We start from the raw sequence: 13,210 nt of genomic DNA, 5'->3' as shown, positions 1-13,210 counted from the left end.
GGACTACAAGGTTTTAATACTAGCAGCACACCCACCCAGTCGGTGGCATTCAGTCTGTAATAATGACTCCTACTGCTTTCACATAGGATTTACAGTATTTTGGGGCAATGTTTATATGACCCCTTACAAACAAGCCAATTTTTACCACATTATTGCCTGCATATGCCTTTTATACCTCCCGTGCACATAGCTGCATGCTGTTGACTAGTAGTGGTGGTGGTGGTGTGCTGATGTGGGTGGGCCTCTATTTCAATAAAGCCATTGAACATACACCATCAAAAAGAAATCCATTATTAATTCGTTTAGGCAGGTCCTAAGAAACTTAAGACTAATAAAATGTATTTTCAAAACAATAGAATGGCATATTTTGTGTATAATTATGTTACCTCCAAATGAATGAAATGAATAGTTCATTATTTTGTCAATTAAACAGAGAAGATATCACAGTTAAAACACATATTTTGTAGTAACAATATAATGGAATATAACAGAATAAAATACAAATAATATTTATTCCACACAGCTTGTCACGGGAACGTGTGGAACCGCTGTCATAAAAAAGTGATATTTTGAAACGAAGCCCATGCTTTTTTAAAATCCAAGTTTCATCTCTTTCCTACACTCACTCCACTTTTAGGGAGCAGGCGTAGGGTCTTACATTGAAAGTATATTCTTCATGATACCGATTTTAGAAAATAATAGCAATCCTATTTTCTAAAATATGCGAGTCTCATATTCATATTTCACAACCTCCACCGGCTTTTGGAGATGCCTATACGCGATCAAGCAAAAATAATAGACCTACACTTGATTTAGCCTACATTATTGCGCTAAATGTTTCTGATCAGTGATAGATGAGCTATACCACCTCCACGTATTTGCCCAACCAGAAACCAATGAACCAAATAGCCTATACAGACGGAGATTCAGTGAAACAAAGTCAGGCTTTTGGTGGGGAGTAGGCCTAGGCTACTTAACGACTGCGAGTGACAGTGGTCTAAGGCACTGCATCTCAGAGCTTGAGGAGCCACTACAGACCCCATGGTTTGATTCCAGGCTGTATCACAACCGGCCGTGATTGGGAGTCCCATAGGGCGGCGCACAATTGGCCCAGCGTCGTCCGGGTTTGGCCAGTGTAGGCCGTCATTGTAAATAAATAATTTGTTCTTAACTGACTTGCCTAGTTAAATAAAGATAACATGCTGGCAAAATGTTCTAATAAATGAGCCAACAACTAGACAAGATGATTATGAGTAGCACTCACCTCAACTTAGCTAACATTTCCCCAGCCTAATTGTAGCCTAACCAATATCCAAACGGAGATTCAGTGAAAACAAAAATCGGACATGATTGATTTTATCAAGACGAGTCCCCACACTTGTCTCAAAGCAGCGCGATGGCGCTGTCCCAAAACGGTGTTGAAATGATCATCTAGTTGACCACACGCAGGTAGGCTATTGCTTCAAAATTATTACAAAGATTGGATGACTTTGGGAGTTTCAGTAAGCAACAGAATGCCTTCAACTGCATTAGCCTACTTTCTTACAATATTTTTGTCATTCATTGATATTTAATCCCTCAGTAATTCTTTATGGATCCATCCAATTGTGCTTAAGAAAACATGCATGCTTAGTGGTGGGCTATGTGAAGAGATGGGAGAAGTGACATGCCTCGCAAAGTTTACAACTGCCAGGAGGATAGTTAACTGGCACTGCCTAGCAACCATCAAGAGTTTGAGTGTAGTGCGTGCCAAAAGCCGCCTCAGCATTACGGCTACGTTTCATACTAAACCATAGGCAGAAGCTTACGAGATGATTACTAAGTCGTTAGGCGTAAATAAAAGTTTCGACTTTGATACCGGCAATCCCTTTCAGATATAAGGAAAAGCCTGAAAAAAGTTGCCGGTATGGTAAAGTTGGCGGAAAAACGTCTTCGTATGAAAGGGATATCAGAGAGACGCAATCCCCTTCTGCCCTCTTTCCAAATATCCCAAAGCCTGAGCTCTCTGTTGACAGACTCCTCTATCAGTGGTATGTGAGGTCTGAGGAATGCGGAAACTATCCATTGGTTAATATCTTGCTCAATAGAAACCAACATCACAGTTAGGTCATACACCATAGACTCGGTACAGTATGCTGACCTCACACACATGGAAATGCAACAGTCAGATGATTGTGCCTCAGGCTATGGCTCAACCTCATGCTGTGTCATGGCACTGCAGGCTACTGTTTAAACATTGCTCTCCCAAATATCTTCTCTTTTCATGCAGTACATGTATTTTGATTTGTATTCTCTGTTACTTTTATATTCAAGTACAATGTAAAATATTTTCACATTAAAGAGTTGATAATGATGTTAATGATGAACAAAATACAAAAAATTGATGCACGCATGACTAAGTCGCTTTGGATAAAAGCGTCTGCTAAATGGCATATTATAATATTATATTATGAACTACTATTGATAATGTCAACAATACTAACAATGTTTTCAAAACAACCAAAGAACCAACAAGCGAAGCAACTGCAGTATTGGCAGCTATAGTGTTCTAAATCAGATCTCCACACACACAAACCCAGAGCGATGGATGGCAATACACTGTGCTCCTTGGGAAGGAACAGTTTTAAAGGAGAGACAATAAAGCCAGGCTTTATGGGCCATGTCTGATACAGCCTGCTGCCAGTGGACTTAATGCTTCCTATGAGTCACACAGACAACAGAGATTCTTAAAGGAATGCTTGATTGGAGTAGGGTGGAGAAGTCATAAAATGTTTATTTGTCACATTCTTTGTAAAAAACAGCTGTAGATTAACAGTGAAACGCTAACGGGCCCTTCCCAACAATGCAGTAGTGCTGAGCGATTAGTGCTTTTTGAGGTCTGTTCGATTATTAAAAAAGAATCACTGTTTTTGATTTCGGTTTTGACTATTTTTGGGGGGGGGGACATTACATACGCTATGCATTATGTGGGTTGAATGCTTTAACACAGAATATACAATTAATAAAAGTCCCATGATGGTAGTGACTGCCCATTACTGCTTATCACTTATTAACCATCATTTATTCACATTACTTTACATTTTATAAAATATTTTGTCTAAATTCCATTTGTTTAATTTGATGACTTTATTATTTTATTCCAAGTCATCATCTCTATCGAGCTGCTGCCTGCACTTCCTTCAAAGTAAATAAGGCCTACTTTTATGACTGCTGAATACCAACTATCAATCACTTAGTCTTAGATCATGGATTTTCAGGGAGAGATACCTCGCAAAGCAACTCATTTCTATCCCTCTCGCACGTTCTCTCTTCTCTCTTTCAACGAGGTCTCTGTCTGCTCCACACAGACCGGACAAGTAAGCGGGCGCCCAATGGATTATGGTCATTGTGGTTAATTACCACATTTTCTGCACTAAACTGTGTAGAATGTTGGCCTGTTTGAAAGTACACCCTCCCTACTACATCGCACAGTTCGGACTTGATCTGATTTATCTCTACAGAAACTGAGCATGGAGCTCACAGGAAAAAAACGAACGAAATGGATATCAAATAATTGAACATGTTGATCAATCAGTTGTTTAAAAAATGAAAAATAACCGACATTTCGGTTAATCGCTCAGCACTACAATGCAGAGAAATAATAGAAAAATGGAAGAAGAATAACGCGAGGAATAAATCCACAATGAGTAATGATAACTTGGCTGTATACACGGGGTGCCAGTACCGAGTCCATGTGCGGGGGTACGAGGTAATTGAGGTAGATATGTACATATAGGTAGGGATAAAGTGACTAGGCAACAGGATAGATAATAAACAGTAACATCAGCATATGTGATGAGTCAAGAGTTAGTGCAAAAAGGGTCAATGCAGATAGTTGCCTCCTAGATACTGATCTAGAGTCAGATTTGTCTTATTCCCTCCAGTGGTTGATATTGTTTGGGGGAGGGGCAATCTGATTACAGATCTGTGCTTGGGTACTTCTACCCGGCACTGGTTGGTACAGGAGGTTAAAGAGAAACTAGCAGCCCTCCCTCGTCATCACCACGTCAGAAGTTGAGCTTAACATATGAAATTAAACATATATGGGGATTGTTTTAGCTTTATGATTTAACAAGCTCAATGTTGTGTTAAATTATGTGGGCATTACATGTGTGTTCCAGAGACAGTGGTGTGGGGGCACTGCAGTTTGTTGACAAAGGTTACAGAAAATTAAACGGGGAGCTTAATTAGTAAAGTTGATTAAACAAGGGCAACATCAGCTAGCATCAGCGGGCCATTTCTATTGGAGGAGGTGTAATTTTGAAAACAGAAAACGGACCCAATCCCAAAGGAAGCTGTGGAATTCCTGGTGCACGTGCTTGGATTCCTGAAGCCGGGGAGGGGTGGGGATCGGAGTAGGAGGATGAGGAGGAGGAGGAGGAGAGTGATGAGAAGGGACTAATAATATAGTCTATCGTTGGCTATTTTTGACCTTGAGTTGATTCTGAAAGAGTGAACATATCTATTGACATGCTATTGACCACTCATGTTTGTTTTAAAATGGTAATGGGAAACACACTTCACTTTTCAGTCATTTCTGCTGTAGGGTTTGTGGTCTCCTAGTGTAAGCCTAGTCCCTCAAGTGTCCTCTCTCTCTCTCTCTCTCCGCAGCCCCATGAGTTTGATGAGTGTCGTATTGACATCAGTGTGAACGACAGTGTGTGGTACCTACGGGCAGAGGACCCGGAGCACCGGCTCCAATGGATTGACTCCATCGAACTACACAAGGTAAGACTAAATGATCTCTCTTTCTCTGTCTTCCACAGAACTGAGATATACCAGAGGTATTCCCCTTGTCATGTGCTGGGGCTTGGACGGAAGTCAACTGACATGTCTAGGGAGTGCAGCAGGTTAGATGGTAATGTTCCATTGCGTCTATACGGTCCTTGTTGCTCTGATCTGATTTTGGCCATATTACTTTCAGATCTACACAATAAGTGGGGTTGACTAGTACTGGGGGTAGAATGTACTAGCCTAGGGGTTGATTTAGAATAGAACAACAGAAGGGCCTGGTATCCCTCAGTGAGGTGAACAGAAAGGGAGGGGAGTCGGGGAATGTGGGGGGTCACAACCCATCATCCTGGGAATGCAGGGAATCTTGGGAGTGGCCAAAGGGGGGAGCATGCTGTTCACACACTGATGGCATGACCACCTGACGTAGGGTGAGTCCCATTGCTGGGGGTGTGTGTGTCAAGAGTTCTTGTTTAGTGTGTATGCATTGTGTGTGTATTCGAGTTGAGCTGCATGGCCAGCACTATGCTGACAAACTGTCCTAACACTGACACGTGTTGTGTGCAGTATATGGGCAGAGACCAGACGATCCACAGGCTGTGACACATTAAACACTGTCCGTGTGAAGGGATCTCCTGGTTAGGACAAGAGGACTGTGGGGTTCATTTCAGCAGTGCTCTCCACATGGCCAAATGGAAGTGAATGAACCACAATCAACTGTAGACTACCAAGAATCCATTCAATGTAATCTAGTCCTTGACCTTATATCAGCTACCTTTGGTCTGTTTGTTTAAGGAGTGTGTCTTGAATGCTCAGGTAGGAGCAGAAATCCTACAAGGAAAGTATTAGACCTCAGGTTGGTACAGACAGTGAAGTAGCAGTAACACTGTGAAGTGATGCTAGAGACAAACAGAGCGAGGCCTGCATCGTGTATCTGCAACCATCTGCCTGTGCATTTGGTTGCTGGTGTAGGTGGTGTGAAACTGAGTGTGAGTGACAACAGGAACTGGTTAAGTGTGTCTTAGAGACTGTGTAGTAGAGGGTTTATGCCTGGTCTCTAACCAACAGTAAAAGCTAATTTATGCTTGATCCGAAAATGTGGTCAGCGGCTCCGTATGGAGGGTGTGACACAATCGCTGAGCCTCCAGAGGCATGCTGAGGCCAAAATGAGCTCCGTACCGCATCGTCGTGCACCTCCCAAATGTTGTAACAATGCAGAGGGTTCCGCATTGACATGATTGGTTGACGGTAGGTGAGGGCGGGATGCCCTGTATAAACACCAACTCACTTCCTTGACAACTTACTTCACAACAGCTCTGCTCAGTGAAGCGCAAGAAGTATAAATGCCCTGACTTCTGCAGAGGCTGTTTGACTCTCTTGTGGTGTGTGTGGTGATGGTTCAGTGTGGTGGGATTGATCCAGATTTCAGACAGATCCTGGGTGTAGCTTATGCTACGCTCTACATCATCACCCCACGGACACAAAGGATGAGTAATATATTGTAACAGTAGATACTAGACAGCCATTTAAAAGGGTTGTTGCGCTGTGTCAGCTTCTCCGCTGGGTGGGGGCTAATACAAGGTGTTTGCTTTGCAGGAGCTCTTTGGTAGTGGTGACTAGAGTCATTTGGGGTGATGACTAATACATTCCGGTACTAACTAAATTACCTACAGAGACCACTCAGTCATTGTTGTCTCTGTGGGTCATGCTATATTGAAACCACTGTACTTCAACAGAAGAGTTAGGTTATGTCATTCATTTGACCAAACTTGTAGGGCCTATACCCTTTCTTAGTTGTCAACATGGACATTGTTCAACTCTTCTGGTCACATCTTTCCATTTGGTGGACGAGGTTTTTTGTTTAAGCACTTTTAATTTGCATTCTGGGAAGAACAAGTGTTGTCAGCTTTGAAAAGGCCATAGTGACCAACAACACCAAGGACACCTCATTTGCGTAGCATTAAAGGTGTGTATGGTCCTGGGCGGACATTTTACTACTCTGAATTGCAGTTCTTGATGAATAATGCATGTGTTGTAGTCAGCCATCCGACACAATCGCAGATATCAAGAGGTACCGCACACAACATAGTCAGGGCTACACTTTGAGCCTAGCAGTGCTTTCACTGACAGGACTATTCCAATTGCAGGCACTGGATAGGGGATGGAAAGGGTGGGGAAACACACCACCCCTCATCTAGACAGGTTGTTAGCACAGTCCTGCCCCAGATGAAGCATAACAAGCAGAAGGAGAAAAAGACAGAGAGAGAGAGGGGGGAAGAGAGGTGTAGCCTAGTAGGAGGAGGAGGAGCCAGAGACAACATTGAGCTCCAGGAGGATGCTGCTGTTCCCACCCCGCCCTGCTAACAACCTGCTTTTGACAAACACACACACACACACACACACACACACACACACACACACACACACACACACACACACACGTGTACGCTTACTCACCTGGCACTCTGCTTTGCTAAAACTCTTAACACACACACACACACCCTGTTATAGCCATGCCCCTCTAACCCAGTAACTCACTCTATCGCTCTCTCACTCCACACACACACGTTAGCTTGTCTTTCGGCAGAGATGGATGCTGTTCAGCGGTGCAGACAGCAGGAAGAGAAGGATTCTCATGTCAGTGTGTGGTCTGATTGGCCAGATAGACGCGGTGTGTTTCAGGGTTTCCGTTAGGAGAATGTGGCGCTGGACATCTTACCGGCAGCATTTTAATTTATCGGACATTTGAGAAATTGACCGGCCATATGCATTGGGTGTGTAACCTGATTAGGGTGTCCACCCAGGATGCACAGAATGACAGAAATCACATTTTGATTATGGTAATTCATATTAACAGAATATGCAAGTTGAGGATGCAACAATGTGCAGTCCTTCTTACCGAATTCTGATGTGCACTTTGAAGATGTTAGAATAACTGTCCACATGTACTTTTCCTCAGCCAACAAGACTAGTAGCGAGCAGCAAAATCCCTGTCAATCTACTATCCCCCATAATAGAAACCTTTACCCTATTGTTGTATTGGTCAGCTTGTCGAGAAAGAAATGGCCTATTCCAAACAGACTCTGGGACAGTTGTGGAATGATGGATCACAAATTCATACAACCAGTAGGCCTAGGCTACATAAAAAACAAATACTTAAAAAGCAATGAGTCTGATGCAACAGATCAGAACGTTTAGCTTAAAATGTTGCTAAGCTATTTCTTAACATTATAAGTACAGCAATGAGCACAAGGCAGTAGTCTACCTGCATATGTTCGTTCCATAATGCAATTAGCTGGACAATACCTTGTCAAAAGGGCACCACACATGTGAGTGGTTTCATGTGAGAGATGAAAATATCCTTTTGAAATGAAAGAGGGGAGATCTAATATGCAACAACTAGCATGGCTGGCTAATATGACTAGGATTGTGCCTTTGGCTACTGGACAATGAACGAAAGTTATAAAAGAATTGCCTCCACAGATATGGTTTGAGTTTGGCTAGGCTACTTTGAAGCAAGGTAAGACATGCCTCATAATATGTAGTAAAATGTTCAGGTTTCAATCAATTAAGTATATGTTTTCAAAATGCGTACTGCCTCCAGCTCATTGCAAAGTGGTGTGTGACGTGCTGATGAAGCCTGCCTTCCGTTGCCTATGTTTGAGATGCTGCAGCTATCATGCTGTCTGACAGATTTTCCATTCAAAGGCTGTGTATCTGTATGCTGTATGCTTGTAATGAATAAGATACAAACTAATATACAATTTCATTCCACTAAATTATGCAAATTAACCTAGACTGATAAGCATGACCAGTCAAATGTGTTTCCATCAATGAATAGGCTAAAAAGCATTTTTCGCAATGGGATTTTTCTTCTCCCGGACAATTGGCCAGCATCGATTTTTATTTATCGGCTTTTAAACGTTTTTATGGGCGAAAAGCTGGCTGACAGAAAACCCTGGTGTGTTTGAACGATTCCACTTTCACTTATACACAATCTGGGCATGGCTGGTCTCTTCCTCTGCTCACCCTCTCTCGCCACTCTCTCTCGCCACTCTCTCTCACTCCGTCTGCTTATCCAGCAGGAGAAACCAGCGCCTCGCTCCTCTCTTTAGTCCTCCTCAGGAACAACTCTTTTAGCCTTTTCCCCCTCCCTCTTCTTTTCCTTTGTTCCTGCTGCTCCTCCTCTCATTTGCTCTATGAGCTGAGCTGCTGCTTTTCTCATCTTCTTCAATCTCTTCCTCTTCCTCTCTGTGCCACAGTGAAACCTGTCTGCAGGGCACTGTCTGGGAATACTGGATACAATCCTAGGAATAGCAGGAAGAGGGGGAGCGTTGTGTGAAGGTGCAGCAGGCGGGGCCATGATGAGGCCGTCCGGCCGGCAGGACTACTGCAGCAGAAGAGTCCTGTTCTGCTTTGGCTGCTGGAATGGCCGAATGGTGGGCACGATGTATAGCATGCTGCCAGCAAATCAATCAATAACTTCATCAATGGAGCTTTGTTAGCATGATGGCTGCTTCAGATCCAAAACTTTCTCATCTCTTCTTCACATGCATACTATGTGTGATGTTAGCATGCTATCGCACTAGCCACAGCACTAGCTACTAGCTTAATGGTTCATGATGGACCAACTGTACATTGGTGTCGGCATAAGCATGCTATGCTAGCCTGCTGCATGCTACTCCTCATTATCAAGCACATTGTCTCATTGGTCCGTGTGTGTATAGTCATCGTATAGAGGGCGAGGGCTGTGGTTAATGCAAAACTATTATTCAGACTGAATGGGTTTATAGTTGAGATAATGCCTTCTTGTGACTGTGCTTTTTATGTAATATTTTTAAAGATATAAGGCTAAATGTAAATATCATAGATAAATGTGGATAAGGAAATATTGAATGCCTAATTCCAAGCCTTTGTTTTACACATTTGTCTTTTTTCTCAGTATGTTAGTTTATAAGTTAATTCTAATGCTGTATAAAACCATAATATACCATTATGTAACCAATGTTCCAGTGGTGTGGACACTTCTGTCAGCTCTCTCTGCCACTGTCTGACCTTTCTATGGGTTCTTGACTTTTTGTTCCATATGGATTATACCTGTAACATGTTACTACTTCCAGGACCAAACTCTGGCATAGGGGAATAGAACATAAATGACAAATAGAGAGGAGTGCTTTTGAATAGTTAGGTGAATGTTTACTCTAATTTAGTCATGGTATGAGTCCTACAGGGCTGCATGCCATTTACTCCCATCAAAGGATATTGTCATGATAAGATTGATGATGCACTTCTCTGTGAACATGGTAATGTGCATTCGCTCAACTTCCTGAATACCTGAGTTTGATATTCTTTCCCTGCTGTTGTGTAGCTGTTGCTTTGTCTGGCAAAAGCAACTGACTCCTGTCGCTGTTTATCATGTGGGTCTGCCTGTAAGCCAGGCTACATGTTTCTCCCATGTACGTCACCTTACTGTAGATTCCATCAGAGGAATGTGTTAGCTGCTGTCATATGCTCGTGTGACACCTGCTGGTAATGGGTGAGAGGCCGACCAGTAGCCAGAAGGTTGCTGGTTCAAGTCCAGGGCCAAGAAATACTAACAAGCAGGAGATGAAGTGGCAACCGGAAGGCTGCTGCTTTCAGATCCCATGTATTGCAGGCTACCATCCCCTGTCGTAGTGCCCTTGAGCAAGGCAATTAACCCCTAAAATAGCTTCAGGAGTGTTCTACTGTGGCTGACTGACCTTGTACTCTTCACAAACAAACAAGGGGTTGGGAGCAGAGCAGAAGAAGACTTTCCATCACAGCAGAGAGAAATGAAGTACTGTTGAAGTTGAAGGAATGTGCTATTATTCAACTCCTCACTCCGCTGAGCTGAACTGTGCTCTAGTCTACAGTCAGGACAGGCATTGACATGTTGCATCCTGACTGTTGATGAGTGTAACGGATGAAAACGGTTGAACAAACAGGAAAAACTTGAGGTGTGTGTCATCTTCCTCTTCAAGGCATACAATGCACCTGACCAAGCCTCCTATAGGCCTCCAAACCAGGGTTTCCATTAGCTCGTAAATGCCGGCTTTTGATTGATTAGAAAATAATATGAAAAGCAGATCAATAAAATTGTTGCCGGCCAAATTGTCTGGGAGAAAAGAATATCCATTGCAAAATAATGCTTTTTAGTAATTGACTGAAATATCAGTCGACGTGCTCCAACTTCAAAGGCAAATATACTTCATAGGCTAAATCCTCAAGCTGATTGGACATTAGTGTCGGGTGTTTGTTTCTATTTGTACTCACGCAAAAGACGGGAGGTCCTCATAAGGGACTTCAGCTAAGTGTACCCCGACTGGGCAAAATTGGCGACGATTGTGTTGATTAGACCTATCCCCATTTCCAGTGTGCCCGCCGAGAGGGGATTCTTTCTCCAAAACAGATGGCCTCAAGATCGTGCCTTCTTGAGGACAAAGTAAGGAGGCTGATGCTCATCGCAAGCTTCTCCAAGTAGTTGGACAGTTTTGACTTCCCAACAGCAGCGGCTCACTTTGAGCAGGAAAGGTCTGCCGCAAACGCAAGTAAATTGGAGGCAAATTATTGTACTCGTCAGGCCCGGTCCTAGCAGTTCTGCTGCCGCCCTAGGCAAGATCAACATATGCCACTCCTGTGTCATGTATAGTATAAAGATTTGGAATGGATTGATCGACTAGAGTAATGATGTGTACCATGCACAATTGGTGCGTTTCAGTTGAGCTTATTCAGTAGCAATTGGAAACGAAGCATCGTTGCCAACTATTCACATCGGAGAGTTAGTGTTGCAATCACTAGGCAGCCAACTGCCTATTTAAAAAAAAAAAAAACATTTTAATTTTTTTTTAGTCGTTTGCAGACACTCTTATCCAGAGCGACATACAGTTAGTGAGTGCATACATTATTTTTTCATACTGGCCCCCCGTGGGAATCGAACCCACAACCCTGGCGTTGCAAGCTCCATGCTCTACCAACTGAGCTACACAGTGCCTATAGTAGGAAACAGAGTTATCAATAAGCCACGGATATCAAACATGACACAATTCACGACCTCACGATAGTTCAAATTACAATAAACATAACATTAAACGGGCTGGCCCGGTCATAGCTAGAAGGGATCGAGCTTTTGTCAAATGAACATACCAAAAGTAGATTTTTTTTCTTTTGCATTTTAGCTAACCGTAACCATTTTCCTAACCTTAACCTAATTCTCCTAACCTGCTGCATATGTTCTCCTAACCTGCTACGAAAAGTCAAATCGGACATTAATTTAACAATAGCTGAATCCGTTCTAGCCATGACCTGCCGACCTGGTGTTCGTAGACAGCCATGTTTAGTTATTTATTAGGCCTAATTCAAATACTCATGCCTAGGCTAAATTAACTTAGAGAGGCCTAGTTTTGAAAACAGCTGTGTTTTGTTATTTATTAATAAAAACATTAATACAAATAGCCCATAGGACCAGTCGTTCGCAAATTATATTATGCAAATATTATATTTTGAAGTTGTTTTATTACTGTTGTTCTTCTAGGCAAAATGTTTTTTGTATTTTTTAAATTATTATATTCATTTATGATTTATAGCAGGGATTAAGACACAACGAGCAATGTTTTGCTTTTCAATAAAATCTGTAATGTTGGTATAAGAACATCATTCTAACTTTACAGGCTAATTTCTATTCTGTTAAAATAAATTACAATAATCTAAATAGGATTTTGAGCACCGTGGGTGGGCACCCTAATGCGTTATGCACCCAATACATATGGATGTCTGATATATTTCTCAAATGCCCGTAAATTAAAATCTTGCCGGTCACGTTGTCCGGCGCCAGGTTTTCCTAACGGAAAGCCTGCTCCAAACCTATTGGGTCACGGGTTAGGCATAGTCGGGTGTTCCTGTCCCCCCCCCCTTCAATAGATCCCCATGTCTCTACTCCCTAATGGACTAAAAGCCATTCTTCTTTCATGTAGGCCTATTTGTCTCTGTACACATACTGTTTCTCTGGGTTTGATTTACTCCCCTCTGTTTCTCATTACTCTGCAGACTGATCTGAGGTATTATCCTATCTCTCCCTCCCTCCCCTCCTTTCTCCAGGCGGAGTCGGGGTATGGTTCAGAGTCAAGTCTGAGGCGTCATGGCTCCATGCTGTCTCTCACGTCCGCTGCCAGTGGCATCTCCGCCACCTCCACCTCCTCCTTCAAGGTAAACTACCACCACAACACTTTCAATCTGTTGTTTGAAAATTACAGCCCCTGGAAAGGTCTATGCCAGTGTTTCTTAATCCTGGTCCTGGGGACCCAAAGGGGGGCACATTTTAGTTTTTGCCCTAGCACTACACACCTGATTCCACTATAGCACTACACACCTGGTTCCACTAATCAACTAATCATCAAACCTTAAATTAGTGGATTAGGTGTGT

At 42.7% G+C, this 13,210-nt stretch overlaps 1 protein-coding gene across 6 annotated transcripts in view; it reads left to right on the top strand.

The window, feature by feature from the left end:
- The window catches only part of LOC121584954 (ceramide transfer protein), a 40,399-nt gene that overhangs the window by 5,953 nt on the left and 21,236 nt on the right, over positions 1–13,210 (top strand). For 4 of the 6 annotated variants that reach the window (XM_041901228.2, XM_041901229.2, XM_041901227.2 and 1 more), the window contains exons 3-4: positions 4,651–4,767; positions 12,886–12,993. In XM_041901228.2, the coding sequence (XP_041757162.1) occupies positions 4,651–4,767; positions 12,886–12,993 (225 nt within the window). Of the gene's footprint in view, positions 1–4,650; positions 4,768–4,821; positions 4,898–9,032; positions 9,210–12,885; positions 12,994–13,210 lie in introns of those variants that run through there. The other 2 variants (XM_041901230.2, XM_041901231.2) reach the window with 2 other exon arrangements.

Source organism: Coregonus clupeaformis, chromosome 16 (genome assembly GCF_020615455.1).
Source record: "Coregonus clupeaformis isolate EN_2021a chromosome 16, ASM2061545v1, whole genome shotgun sequence".
Taxonomy (NCBI): Eukaryota; Metazoa; Chordata; class Actinopteri; order Salmoniformes; family Salmonidae; genus Coregonus; species Coregonus clupeaformis.
This window is presented reverse-complemented; position numbering and strand designations above follow the sequence as displayed.